We start from the raw sequence: 15,090 nt of genomic DNA, 5'->3' as shown, positions 1-15,090 counted from the left end.
GGGTGATTTTTGAGTGAGGCTCGAGAAAGACAAGTGTAGGGCATGGAAAATAGTACGAGGTGGAGGAAGAGGGACGCAGCTGAAACTGCTCCTGGATCATGTCAAGCATAAAAAAGATGTCCTTTCCTCCGACTTTAGTCGTGAATGCAAAGTTGTTCACCTTAACCAAGTTGTTAAAAAACTCGGCACAGAGGTCAACGTTTATTGTCGAATCACAGTAACCAAGGGAAGATAGACCATAGTAGTCTACAATCTCCATGATGTCCGGACAGTGGGGGGTGAAGAATGTCCTACTCAAATATCATGTATGCATGGGCGAGCAGGTATGCCTGGCGAATCTACGTCTAAGGTCCTCAGACGGGAACTTAGGTTCATCAGAAGGGTCTTGTCAGGAACTATCCTTGGTCCTACATTTTTTTCTAACATTGAATGCAACAACACTATAACAAAATAAGAGTAAAGAAATGCTTTGAGTAAATAGATAAAAGATTAAGTTAAAGGATCGTTACCCAGGCAAGATAATGAGGAAGTAGACTCTGTCTCGAGATGAGGATCAAAAATGGAATCAAAAATATACCGAAACTGAGTTTGAGGGAAGAAAAGGAGAGGAATTGGATGAGTTACGGTGCAGTATACTTGTTCTGGCTTAGCTTTTGTATATTGGATAATTAGCTTTTTCCATAGCTCTTTTGCATCTTTGAATGGTCCAATCTTCTCAACTTGAGGGTAAGTCAACCCGTATAGAATCATGTTTATTGCTTTTGCATTTGACTGAGTTGTTTGTTTCATGTTACTTGTCCAAGACTCAAACTTGCACAACTTACCTTCCATGTCTCCTGGCAAATTTGTTCCATTTTCGATACTTTTCCCATTATGAGTTGTCTTTAAGAATATCTTCCAACTTTCTCCTCCAATTGACAAAACTTTTGCCATCAAAGAGAGGAGGAGGGTTGTGTCGAATCCTTCCTGCAAAAACATATTTGCAAACAAGTATTTATTCAAGTTGTATTAAGATTTAGGATAGGATATGTGCTTGGTTTGGGTTTGGTATGGTTGTAGTTAGGGTTTAGATTTGGGTATAGACTAGACTCGAATTATTAATCAATTAATTATTTGTCCCTGATTTTGATTCTGAGCACAAATTTCGACCTAGGTTAGATTCAAGTTTTGCTTTAGGCAAATTTAACAAGAGTTTCAAAAATTAGCTTCCAAGCTATGGCGAGATATAAGGTCTTCTTGAATATCAGAGCAACGACTACTTCAAAACAAAAACTTTTTAAGAATCAGGAGCTAAAATAACTTTAATACAAAGCCTTGGACTAACTGGTTAGAGTGAAGTGAGATAACTTCCACTAGTTCCACTTGACTAGAGGCATTAGGTAAGGAAACTCAGCCTAGACATGCAACTATCCGAGTTTTGCTAGTTTCTATCAGCTCAACCTGCTCTGATACCAAATTGTAGGATTGAGATCGAGCTAGAGGGAGGGATGAATAGCGTTAAGAATTTTTGCAATAAAAATCAATGAGTAGATAGTAACTAAATTAATTAGAGTTAACACAGTGGAAATAATAAATTAACTTTGACTAATTTTATCAAGTAAGATGGACAATTATAACAGCTAGTAGTTAAGCATGCAAATTTGACTAACCCAACTAGAAGTATACACATGCAGTAGTTTAAAAATATTGATTCTTATTTTAAATTTCTCCTAGGTGGCGAAAACTTTATAGAAAAAGAATCTAAAAATTAAGAACAATAAAAAGATTAAGACAAACACTTAAAACAAACAGAAATTGTTACTTTAGGTGTTGCTGATCAGAAGTGAAGCATGTGTCGCAGCGTGCCACAGCACAGAAAGCGAATAGAGCACTAGACAGATTGAGAAAGGGATGAATTGAAAGTTATGCCTTGAAGCTCCTAATATAGTATTATCCCGGTCACTTATATAAGTGCTGGCGTGGCTGCAACTTCTATCCGTAAGATAACGTTAACGAAACTTTCCGGTCGCCCGTGTACCTCTCGGTTGCCTGGGTAGAGGTCAAACTTCATCTCGATTGTCGTATTCAGGTTGCTGATAATGTTGCCTCCAAGTCGCCTGAAAGCTTATCGGTCGCCCGTTTACTCGATCGCCTTGACCCATACGGTCGCCTAGACCCTCCGAAATCCCTTTGTTGAGAGGTATCACTAGTCAGTCACCTCCCGACTCCATCAGGTTGCCTAGAACCGTCTAGCATGCTTTCCTACAGTTGTTAAACATAATGAGCATGATAGAAAATATAAAATTACTCGCGCTTACTTGACTAGATTAACCCGTCTAATTCAGTTTTGCCAAGCAATCAGCCTTCAGCTAAATCCACACACACAGACTTTTTGCCAAGCAATCAGCTTCCAGTTGATTCCACTCACTTGGACGGACTTGAGTCACCTAGCACCCAGCTAGGAATTTATCTGCCAAAGCTTAATCACTAGAACTTGATTCACCTATCCTCTAGCTAGAAATTTGTCTTCCAAGTCTTAATTACTTGGACTTGATTCACCTAGCTTCTAGCTAGGAATTTGTCTGCTTGGCCCAAACCAAGACTTAGCTAATGCATTATTCTCAATCAGGACTTAGATCATTGTCTCGTTCACAACCAGGACTTTAACACGTGTCAAGTATCGTGCACCTACAAACTTGACACTGGTTAGATCACAACTAACCTAACTTTAACCTTAGTCACATATCAAAACCTTGGGTTACATGTTGTGCACCCTGCACCAACAATATTATTGTTGCTAATGTTGTGTGTCAACTGTGCATGTTCAAGTTACTGGACATCGACAGGTGAACAGATAAATGAAGACCAAATGGTTGAGGTTGACCATACATTTGGAAAAGGAGAAGCCTATCTAGTGTTGGCAATAAGGAAACTGTTGAAATTGGAAAGTATTTTGGTAGAGCTCTTGAGGAGAAATAGATAGTTTTTCTTGATTCTTAAACTTTTGATTACAAAGCCTTTATATAGACTTGAAAGAAACTTAGGGGGCAAGTAACCTAGCAACTTAGGGGGCAAGTAACCTTAGAAACTTAGGGGGCAAGTAACCTTAGTGATGAGTAAACTTAAGTGATAACACATTAACTTTAACACTCCCCCTTAATGTGTTGTCGGATTCCAAGTTTGGCTCGGAGCTGTTGAAATCTTTCTCTCGGAAGTACTTTTGTGAAGATGTCAGATAATTGCTCCTCAGATCGACAGAACTCAAGTTGAATTTCTTTATCTTCAATTGCCTGTCGAATGAAATGATGCTTGAGTGCTATATGTCGAGTTCGGTTGTGGTGAACTGGGTTCTTAGCCATAGCGATTGCAGATTTGTTGTCGCAGTGTAGCACGGTTCCTTCAATCTGATGGTGACCGAGATCAGCCAAGATTTTTCGAAGCCAAATTGCTTGTGAAGTGGCTACTGATGCTGAGATGTACTCGGCTTCCGCAGACGATTGTGCAACACTTTGTTGTTTCTTGGATACCCATGAGAATATTGCTGAACCAAAGGAGAAACAGTACCCCGAAGTGCTTTTCATGTCATCTAAGGATCCACCAAGATCACTGTCACAATATCCGACAAGATTAAGTGCGTGATTCTTCTGAAAGCTTAGACCGAGGTCAGTTGTCCCTTGAACATATCGTAAGACCCGCTTTGCTGCACCGAGATGAAAATGGCTCGGACTCTGCATAAATCTTGAAAGTAGACTTGCAGCATACATGAGATCAGGTCTAGTTGCTGTGAGATATAACAAATTACCAATGAGGCTACGGTAATAAGTGACATCCGCTGCTTTTCCTCCATCTTCCTTTTTCAATTTCTCCCCCATAATGAGTGGTGTAGAGACAGGATTGCATCCCAGCATGTTGAATTTCTTCAGAATCTTTTCTGCATATATCTTTTGGCAGATAAAGATTGTCTCTTCTTCTTGGTAGATCTCCATGCCCAAGAAATGTCGAAGTAGACCCATATCGCTCATTTCATACTTTTGAAACAAGACTCCGTTTGAAGCATGGAGTGGTAGAAGACCATCTTTGAACTCTTCGATCATCTTCTCGTTGCTTCCAGTCAAAATTAGGTCATCAACATAAAGAGTGACTATAAGAACATCATTACCTTGCTGCTTGACATACAAAGTTGGTTCACTCTTGCTCTTTTCGAATTTTGTTCGGTTGAAATAGTTGTCGATCTCACTGTACCAAGCGCGAGGAGATTGTTTAAGTCCATATAGCGCTTTCTTAAGTTTGTAGACTTTCTCTTCTTTTCCTTTGATGATGAAACCCTGAGGTTGATCTACATACACTTCTTCCTTCAATTCACCATTGAGAAATGCTGACTTGACATCAAGCTGATAAAGTTTCCACCCTTTGCTGGCGGCGAATGCAATTATAGCTCGGATTGTGTCTAGCCGAGCTACTGGGGCAAACGTCTCCCCGTAGTCAATTCCAGGCTGTTGAGAATATCCTTTGGCCACAAGTCTTGCTTTGTGTTTTTGAATGGATCCGTCTGGGTTGTGCTTTACTTTGTAGATCCATTTAACACCTATAACTTCTTTGTCTCTCGGTTTATCGACGAGTGCCATGTCTGATTTTTTCAATTACACGAACTTCCTCCTCCATCGCTTTTTCCATGGTTCTTCTTTAATTGCTTCAGAAAGTTCTCAGGCTCAATTGAGCAATAATTGCATGTAGCATATATATCGCTCAATGATCTGTACCTTTTTGGGGTTGCGCTTGGGGATGAGGAGTTTGATGAAGTTGGATCAGTTGAGCTTTCTTCGTTGGGTTGAGATGAGCTTGAATCTGGTGTGCTTGGTTCAATTTCATCTTCTTTGTCAAGACTGATCAGAATGTCTTTCTTTTCAACTTTGTTTTCTTCCCAATTCCATAAAGCATTTTCATCAACTTGAACATCTCGGCTAATAATAACTTGACTCAGATGTAGGTTAAATGGTCTATAACCTTTGCTCATGGTGCTGTAGCCGACAAAAATACATCTTTCGCTAGATTCGTCAAGTTTGCTTCGTTTCTGTTTTGGAATTTGAGAATAGCAAATGCTTCCGAATACCTTGAGATGGTTCACCGATGGTCTTCTACCACTCCATGCTTCAAACGGAGTCTTGTTTGGTATGGCCGTGGTTGGACATCGATTGGATAAGTAAACGGCTGTGTAGACTGCTTCAGCCCAGAAGATTTTGGGTAAACCTTTCTCGTGCATCATTGATTTTGCCATTTCAACGATTGTCTGGTTTTTCCTCTCGGTAACACCATTTTGTTGAGGGGTGTACCTTACCGTTAGTTGCCTTTCTACTCCTTCATCTTCACAAAAATTGTGAAATTCTTTAGAAGTGTATTCTTTGCCTCTGTCACTTCTTAAGGTTTTGATGAAGCATCCACTCTGTTTTTCGACGAGACTCTTAAACTTCTTGAATATCATGAATACTTCGGACTTCCGCCTCATGAAATAGACCCAAGTCATACGAGTGTGATCGTCGATGAAAAGAATGAAATACCTATTCTGAGCATGAGAAAGGGTGTCCATCGGCCCGCAGACGTCGGTGTGGATAAGTTCCAACTTTTCTTTAGCTCTCCATGATACTCCTTTTGGGAAAGGTAATCGATGTTGCTTTCCAAACGCGCATCCTTCGCATACATGTTGCTTTCCTTCTATGTGAGGAAGTCCTTGCACCATACTCTTGCCAGATAACTCTTTGAGGCTTTGTAAATTGAGATGACCGAGTCGTCGATGCCATAAGGTTGATGTCAGGTAGTCCGAGGTAGAAGCTTGATGAGCTTTTAGGTCGGCATAATTGATGTTGAGAGCGAAGCTTCGATTGACCATTTTGATCTTTGTGAACACCTTTGACTTATCTCTCCTGTCAAATATAACACATTCATTGTTATCGAAGCAGAGCTTGTACCCATTTTCCACCAATTGTCCGAGGCTGAGTAAATTTTGACTCAAGCTCGGCACACACAAGACATTGTTGATGCAACTCGGTCCTTCCTTCGTCTCGATGGCGATTTTCCCAAGTCCTTTTGACTTTGTTTGCTCTCCGTTTCCAAACTGAACAGGAGCATTGATGCTAATGTCGAGTTCAGAGAAAATTTCTGAGATCGGCGTCATATGGTTGCTACATCCGCTGTCCAGCAACCTTTTTCCTCGCTCCTTGTTGGTGGCCGTGTGACATACATAGAATGTTCCATGTGTCTCCTCAGCTGTTTGATTTTCTCCAACCTGATTTGCCTGATAAGTGTTCCTATTTCGGCAATCTTTGGCGAGGTGACCAAATCGATTGCATATTTTGCATCTCGATTGACCTTTGAACCAACAGTCCTTCTCGGAGTGATTTGGCTTATTGCAATTGCTGCAATTCGATGAGTTGTCTTTTCCTTTTCCTTTTGAGATACGTCCACCTCGTCCTCTTGATTTCCATCCAAATCGTGATTGGCCTTCTCGTTCGTTGTTACCAATTTTGAGCTTTGATTGGAATGCACCCTCTATTGGCTTCTCAGAATGTCTGGACAATCTTTGCTCGAACGATTTTAGGGACGCCATCACTTCTTGAACGGTGAGTGTTGTTAGGTCCTTTGTTTCTTCAATGACGGCAATAATGGGATCATATTTCTCAGGAAGACAGATGAGAATTTTGCGTACCAGCCTTTGATCTGTAATATCTTCACCATGAGATTTCATTATATTGACCAGATCAAAGATTCTGGTTGAGAATTCCATGAGTGTTTCTTTCTCCTGCATCTTGGCATTTTCGAAATCCTTGAGTAGTGATTGGAGCTTAATCGCTCTTACTTTCACATCTCCTTGAAATTCGCTCTGCAAGATCTCCCACGCATCTTTAGCCGTGTTGGCTCGCATGATTCTGGGAAATATAGCCTTAGTGACTGCTCTTTGAAGGATTGAGAGAGCACTTGCGTCGGCTTGTCGAGACTTCTCTAATTTCTTCAGACCGGCCTCATTGAGGGCAGTGGCTTCCTCGGGCTCTTGTACTCCATTCTCCACAATCTCCCATTGGTTAAGAGATCGAAAGATGGTCTTCATCTTCACGTACCAGAAATCATAGTCTTCGCCATTAAACTCTGGAATGAGATGGTTGATGTTTGTTAAACTCGAGCTGGCCATGGATTTGGATTGGTAGAACCTGGACGCTCTGATACCAACTGTTGAAATTGGAAAGTATTTTGGTAGAGCTCTTGAGGAGAAATAGATAGTTTTTCTTGATTCTTAAACTTTTGATTACAAAGCCTTTATATAGACTTGAAAGAAACTTAGGGGGCAAGTAACCTAGCAACTTAGGGGGCAAGTAACCTTAGAAACTTAGGGGGCAAGTAACCTTAGTGATGAGTAAACTTAAGTGATAACACATTAACTTTAACAGAAATCCAAAAGGCCCAAAAGCAAGGTCTCCTAGTAGATGTAAGTTTCGATAGATCAAGGATAATTGGAAATCAAACAGACAAAAAAGTTTCAATAATTGAAGATGACCAAATACGATATCTGTCTGGCATATGAGAAGTCTTGATAGGTTAAGAACGATTAGATACTTGTACATGAGAAGTCCCAATAGGTAATGGAAGCCCAAACATCATATGATAAGTCTCGATATGTTGATAACTACTAACCAGCTAGCAAATGAGAAGTTCTGATAGGTCAAGAACTTATATTCTTGCACATGAGAAGTCATAGAGGTAAAATCTCTTAGCATGTGAGCGGTAAGAGACTAAGAATGACCTCTATTTAGGCATAGTGAAGAATTTTTACTTAGGTGAAGTCTTGAACAAGGAATAGGTATTCGAGGTTAATGTGATGACTCAATCAACTAATATGGTTTAGTCGACTAGGAAGTCAACTGTCAATTGAAAGCAACTCATAAATAAAAAAAATATTTTGAGCCGAGTTGAATGGTTAATAGTTCAATCGATTGGTGTCCGATTAGTCGACTAGGTAGTCGACCATAGATGCATCTCTGGTGTCTACAATAGGCAACTACTCAAGATCAAAGAGTCTTCCACCATTGCTTTTAATGAATCTACTCGAATGTATCTCAAATACTCCCCGTGGACAAGGACATAATGGAGGAAACAAGCAAGATAGGTAAAAGAAATCCACTCATAGAAGGCACATCTCAAGGGACGTAAAGCGCGAGTCAAAATCTGAACCAAGCAAGAGGACAAGGGAGATAATCTAGAGAGACAACTTAACAAAATAGGACTCACAAGGTAAGTGCATTTCATCCAATTGAGCAGGTCGTGGGAGATATCTCCTACGGGATAAGAACACATTCTTTCATCAAGATAAATTCTCAATTAACTGCTATCTTCCAAATTAAGCCAAAGATAATAGATAAGGCATTACTTGAGTCAGATTCATTGTAGCAATGCAAGAAGAATTAGCTCAATTTGAGAGTAGTGTATGAGAACTAATTGCAAGACTCAAAAATTGCTTAATTATTGACACTTGTTGTCTTTCTAGGAATAAAATAGATGAAAATGGATCCATAGATCAAACCAAGGCTAGATTAATGGCCCAAAATTTCAACCAAGTAGAAGCATTGGATTACTACAAGACTTATGCACCCGTGGCTTGTTTACAATACATCTAAATGCTTTTATCTTTTGCATGGTTTAAAAGCTTTTTTTAGTTTACCAATGGATGTTTTTCAAAAAAAAAATATCAAAGAAGAGCTTTATGTTGAACAACCTCCTAGTTTAGAGCATTTTATCTTTCTAAAACACGTTTCAAGTTGAAAAAGACATTAGATTTTTTGATACAAGTGCTAGAATGAAAGATTATCTAATTTCCTTAATTTAAAAGATTTTGGACAAGGTAGAGTCAATCTAAAACTATAAAAATAATATTTTCATTGCTCAAGTTTATGTAGATGTCATAATTTTTGACTCTACTAACAAAAAGTTTTTGAATGAGTTCCCCACCCATGGAGAGTGAGTTTTAGATGAACCTTGTAGAAAAACTCAACTTCTTGGGACTTTAAATTAAACAAACCAAGGAATTTATGTCCACCAAGATAAGTGCGCTAAAGACATCATGTTTGGAATGGATAGCGCTAAGGAGTAGACAACATCGATAGAGAATTCCACGTATTTTAGAAGTTTAATTGGAAGCTTTCTCTATCTCATGGACAATCTACTCAACATACTTTTCGCCCTAAGTTTATGTGCAAGGTTCCAATCCTCTCCTAAAGAATCTCATTTAGTGATCGATAAGAGAATCCAGAGGTGTTCCATGAGAACTCTTATCATGAGTCTTTGTTATCCAATGACTAGTTCACTAAATCTAGTAGGCTACACCGACTTCACCTATGCAAGTTAGATACGAAAAGCGCAAGTGGAGGTTGTCAATTTCTTAGCTATTCTTTTATAAGTTGGAGTAAGCGAAAGCAACATCGCATCGTATTATCTTTGACCAAGACCGAGTATGTGGCTATGGGAGAATTATCTTGGACTAAGACAGAGTATGCGGCTAGAGGTTTAAGTTAGATTCATATTATTGTTACTATATTGTATGTCAGGTATGCAAGTTACTTAACATTGACATCACATGTGCAATGGATGAAATCAAAGTGGGTTGAGATTAACAACCACACATTTACCAAAAAAGGAAAGTTGGCATACGACTGTAGATCAAATGGGTCGAGGCAAGAAAGTCCAACATGTGTTGATAGATGAGGAATACCTAGAGGCCTTATACCAGATGTAAATTCCCAATAGATTGAGAACGATTAGATACATGCAAACAACAAGTCCTCATAGGTCGAGGACAATGAGATATATACATAGAAGAACTCTTAGTAGATAAAGGACGACTGAATACTTGCAGATGAAAAGTCTTGATAGGTCTAGGACAACTAGATACCTATGCACAAGAAGTCGTGTATTTTGGGTGTTAGGTAGATCCTTTACGTAAGCGAAGGCTTGACCAAGGAACAAGTGTTTTAACATCAAATTTGATAACTCAGTCGATTATTAATGGTCATATATAATCGACATGGTTAGTCAACTAGAAAATTGATTAAAGATAGACTGCTTGCAAACAAAAATGTTCAATTTAGAGTTGAGTTGACAAATGCCTTATTAGTTGACTAAGCCATTTAGAGTTGAGTCGACCAATGGCTTATTAGTTGACTAAGTAGTCAACCAGATATGCATTTCTTAAGAATAGAAAGTTCTTATTCCATTGAGTCAACTAAATCATAAATTAGTCAACTGATGACAAGTTAGCCTGCCTAGTCAACTAAGCCTCTATTCTAAGCAAATAGAATATTTTTGCTTGTGATAGAGTTGATTGGGCAGTCAACTAAAGCCAAGTTAGTTGACTGCTAAGTCGTTTGAATTAATTTTGAATTCAAAATATTTTATCATTGTATGGGAGCTTATCTAGAGTGACTTGACTCACTAGTCTAGAGTCAATTGATACAAGTTAAGTTGAATGAGTCGAATGATAAGAATGAATCACTTGACTACATTAAGATTACCCAGGAGTTAAGTGCGAGCTTATCTTGAAGAGTCGACTAATACATGTCAGAGTGCACTAGCATGGCTAATTACAATAGCTGGTTTTATGTAAATCAAACTCTAGTGTACTAACGATTTAAATTAGTCAACTGATATTAATGTAGAGAAGTTGTTGGAGCTTATCTATACCCATTTGGAGAGCTATAAAAGGGGAGGCAAGGGTAGCTCGAATGATAACATTCTTCCAACAATTCTATTGTGGCAAATTGTTCTTGCTCTTCCCACTTCTTCAATTATTGTATTTACTTTTTATTGTCTTGCTTTTATTTTTGAACTTAAGGTCTTTACCTCTAAACTCCATAGTTTTTCAAATTTTTTTACCATACTTTATTTGATGTTCATTGCAAAAGATTTTTTTGCCTCCAAAAGAAGGTTTTTCAGAAAGAGAAAGTTAGTGGTTTTCAAGGGTTGTCTCACCTTATATGGTGCCTACCTATGATTTCTTTCTTACCTCTTGCAAATCTAATATGAAATAATATTTTAATATTTCCTCTCCAATATTATTTGTGTGTTAATGTTAATATCACTTTTCCATCTCCCACTATGCTAGAACCATGGAAAGAATATTTACTAAAACCTGCATTGCTTCTAGATTGAGAAGGAATGGATAGTTGAATCCTAGCCTCACTCCACTACTATCCATAGATTCACTTGGAACATCTACATGCTTCCACAAAGAAATCTTTTGGAATACATTTTGTCACCGGACTTGTAATTAACAACAATGATTATGCAACTTAATCCTCTTTACAAACTAAAAATGGTTAACTGAAGTCATTAAGATACCACATATTGAATATCTTTTCTTGAACAAAAAAATATTTTGGATATATGAAATGACAAAATTCAGAGGGATAATACAAAGCATACCCATTTCCTGAAAAATCAAAGCGAACCACACTGATATCTTTACTTGTTATTGCATCACTAAGGTTAAGTACTATTTGATCATCCTGGAAAATGCATTTCCAAAAGTCAGACGAAACATATCGGCAAATTAATCTCAAACGACTCACAAGCTTAGTGAAGTCTCAATTAAGGAAACATATGAAAAGTGTTGGTCTCTGATCAATACAGACATTGTTAATAACCAGAAAAACTAAAGAATAATAAACAACCATGATGTTTTAGCACACTACTTGATAAAATAAAAAAAGTCAGACAGATAAGAACATAAATCTAAGCTGAAATTAGCTTTCAGATCAAGCACATGCCATCATTTAAAAATATACCTATTTGCATTTCTAGACTAGAAATTAATTTGAGTTCACTACTTTGGTTCACCAACACCCATGCTATCAGCTTCAGCGAAAATTAAATCATTACTAAATGAAACTATCCTGAATAGTATTGAGCGTAGAGTTATATTAACTAGGAAAGTTTCCCAGAACAGTCAAAAATAACTTGGCCAAGAGGAGCACCACAAAAGACCCTTATATTTTGGATTAACCAAAGAACCCTAATATTTTGGACAATTTCTATCTGCAATCTAAAAATAGAATCTACCTCAGTGCTACATTAAACAAATAGACATGAAATCTAAAAGCAACTCAAAGTTCTTACATGATTTTCTGAATTAACTTGATGTTAAGTTATATATAAGAAGACTAAAGAGACATGAAATCTATCAGAACATCTCACCTTTGTAGCTCTAAAACCATGGCACAGTATAACAAGCTTCTTCGATCCAGTTTCATGCAGCACGGCGACAAGCTTCTCACCATAGTTGTTTGTAATTACAAATCTTTGTTGAGGTACAGCTATGACAACAGTGATATGCAAAAATTCAGAACATGGCTTATTATTACACATATTTTGAAACCAAGAGTACAGCTTTAGAGAATGTAAAACTAAAGAATTAAAATGTTCCAAATCTAAACATACTGCAAGCTTCCAAGCAACTAAAAAAAGCAACCGATAAAAGAAATAAAAGCATATAAAAGATCGCAACATCGAGTCCACTCTGGCTGAGAAGATGAATCGACTCCGTGTTGGATTCATGTAAGGAGCTCAAAGGATTTCAAATAGTTCCTAATAATATACTCACAGGAGGCATCGTGGGAGTGGATCGATTCGGCCATCGTCGAGCGAGTGAATTCCGAAACTGAACGAAGACGGAAATTCTTCGCCGTCTCAAGCTTTCATCACTCGCAATTGGCGGACGCCTGCAGGTCAACTCTATCCTCGAACGTAAACGCCCCCTCTTATCCATCGATTTGGATGCTCTTATTGTAATTTCGGACCACTGTAATAAAATTGCAACCCAAAAACAAGAATGATTACGCTCTTCCGTGGCCCCCACGCTAGAGGCATGCGTCTGCCGGTAAATTGTAATTTCAGATCACTGTGGCACTTAGACTTCAAATATCCAAACGCAAATCAAGCAATATATTTTACATTTTACCAAATAACGAATTTTTTAAAAAAAAATACCTTGCTTTGTAACCCTAAATTAATTTTTAAAAAAACATTTTTTTAACTTTAACAACTGAACCAAACTAAATAAAAAAATAATAATAATTTAATTATTTTATCAAACACTTGCATTCAATAAAAGTTATTAATGATATTTTTATGTTAAAATAATGGTGGTCAAACTTAGTCGATAACAGTCGTTCTACAAATACAACAACTAAATTCTATAGAGTAATTAATTGATAGAAACTAGTAATTGACTAAAATCAACCCAATGACGATATAATAAAAAAGTGTTTCGAGAAAGTTTGACTATGTTGGTTCTTGAAGATTTGGAGATGAAATATTATTGCATTTTCTACCATCAAAAAGTAATCCAGAGCAACAAGAAAACATCTAAAACAAAATTTTCGTAAAGTTATTTTACCTTCATTTCTATTTTATCTGTGTATTGCTTATATTTGTTGCAAGAAATAAGTTGTAAGAGGTTTCTCTGCTTCTAAAAAGTATATAAAAAAAGAAGGTTTAGTAGTCGCAGTTCGTTAGGACTAAGTCTTGGACGTAGCAAACCCTGGGAGGTTGTGAGCAAAGTAAAATCTTAGTATTGTACTTGTGGTGTCCATTTGTTTCAAGTTTTCGCTACATAATCTATTGACGCGAAGGGTGTATCTAGATCGCACCAGTCCCAACAACTATATCACTAAAAAGTATCAAACATACAGGAATAGCTACTAATCTCTTTCGAAAGCTGAGTCGAATGGTAGAACTCGGTGATAAGGAGGCTAACAAAAGGAAGACTTTGACTTGTAAGAGAAAAAGGGGGGTTGGGAAGATGTCCACGGGCTCTGAACCTTCGAGCGAGTCAAGGAGAGGAGAGTGAGAGTCACCTAGGGTACCACAGACCTGTGCACACACAAATGATCACACGGGAGCGTTAAAGCCCAAAAATCAGAAAAGAGATCCTTGGCATAGGCCCTCCGACGTTCAAGTCAGAACAGGCGCAAAATGAAAGAGAAGGAAAATGAACAATAGTAGATGTGTGCGTATGTGCATGTACCTGGCCACCGGAGAGGACCTTCCTTTTTATACTGCCTCTCGTGACCTCCGGAATTATGAGGTGTCAAAGAATGTTGGATGTCAGAGGATGTCGGATGATGGATGAAGCACGACGGACTCCTATTGGTTAGAGGAAGGTTCCACCTCACACGTGTGTCAAAGCCTTGGAATATTCTCTAGCGGATAGCCATTATTATCTGATAAGTGATTGGGATTCTCTGACCATGTTATCTACCAGGGCTTCTAAACGGAATCCTTCTAGACGCCTAGAGTTCGAGATCCTGGAGCTGCTCCGGGTGCTCAGGATGCCTTCGCTGAGCAGCAGGGTGCTTGGCAGGCGCCCTCATGGTTCGGGGGCCCAAAGTTGCTCTAAGCACTCGGACAGCCAAAAATTGATCTTCACAATGAGCTAGAGCAGGATGATTGGCGAACCAACATCACGGTCCGGACACTCGAGGGTGGTCTAGGCATCAGGAGATGGATAACTTCTACCAAATCGAGTTTTGATGAGAGCACACCACGTCAACCCTATGAGGGTGCCCGGGGGAAGTTCCAAGCACCTAGAGTGGGCTATAAAAGGAAGATTCAACCAGCACCTCAAATACAACATTTCGAACAAGTTTCTCTCCTGCGCACTGCTCCAGAAATGACTTGACGATGTCCAACACTGCTCTGAAAACCAAAGTCAAGAATCTTTAAATCTGTAGTTATCGGTAACCTTTAAATATTTGTATCTATATGTAATTCAAATATTCTTGTAATATTTGAACTAATAGTGGATTGCCCAATGAAAGCGATTGACGATCGTGGGTCTTAGAATAAGTACAAAATATCGAACAAATAATAATAAAATAGTAATTAAATAATAAGGTTTAATGGGCTAATAGCCTTAACGGAATTTTTAGAAATTTACTGGAATTTTCTAGAAATTTTTCAGAGCTCGTATGACATAGGTTAAGGGGATAAGTATCGGGCCTAGGGAAAGTCTATTTAAGGAACCCAATTTAAGTAGGAATTGATTAAGGAAATAACTTAACTTTAATTAAACTA

General features: G+C 38.2%; 1 protein-coding gene across 4 annotated transcripts in view; it reads right to left on the bottom strand.

The window, feature by feature from the left end:
* Window positions 1-12,794, bottom strand: part of LOC122041021 — a 32,225-nt gene extending 19,431 nt beyond the window's left edge. For 2 of the 4 annotated variants that reach the window (XM_042600546.1, XM_042600547.1), the window contains exons 1-3: window positions 12,617-12,794; window positions 12,211-12,329; window positions 11,440-11,522 (exon numbers count right to left, since the gene is read on the bottom strand). In XM_042600546.1, the coding sequence (XP_042456480.1) occupies window positions 11,440-11,522; window positions 12,211-12,329; window positions 12,617-12,650 (236 nt within the window). In that variant the 5' untranslated portion in view covers window positions 12,651-12,794. The remainder of the gene's footprint in view (window positions 1-11,439; window positions 11,523-12,210; window positions 12,330-12,616) is intronic. The other 2 variants (XM_042600548.1, XM_042600549.1) reach the window with 1 other exon arrangement.
* Window positions 12,795-15,090: the final 2,296 nt, after the last annotated feature.

The sequence above is a fragment of the Zingiber officinale genome, chromosome 2A (assembly GCF_018446385.1).
Source record: "Zingiber officinale cultivar Zhangliang chromosome 2A, Zo_v1.1, whole genome shotgun sequence".
Taxonomy (NCBI): domain Eukaryota; kingdom Viridiplantae; phylum Streptophyta; class Magnoliopsida; order Zingiberales; family Zingiberaceae; genus Zingiber; species Zingiber officinale.
This window is presented reverse-complemented; position numbering and strand designations above follow the sequence as displayed.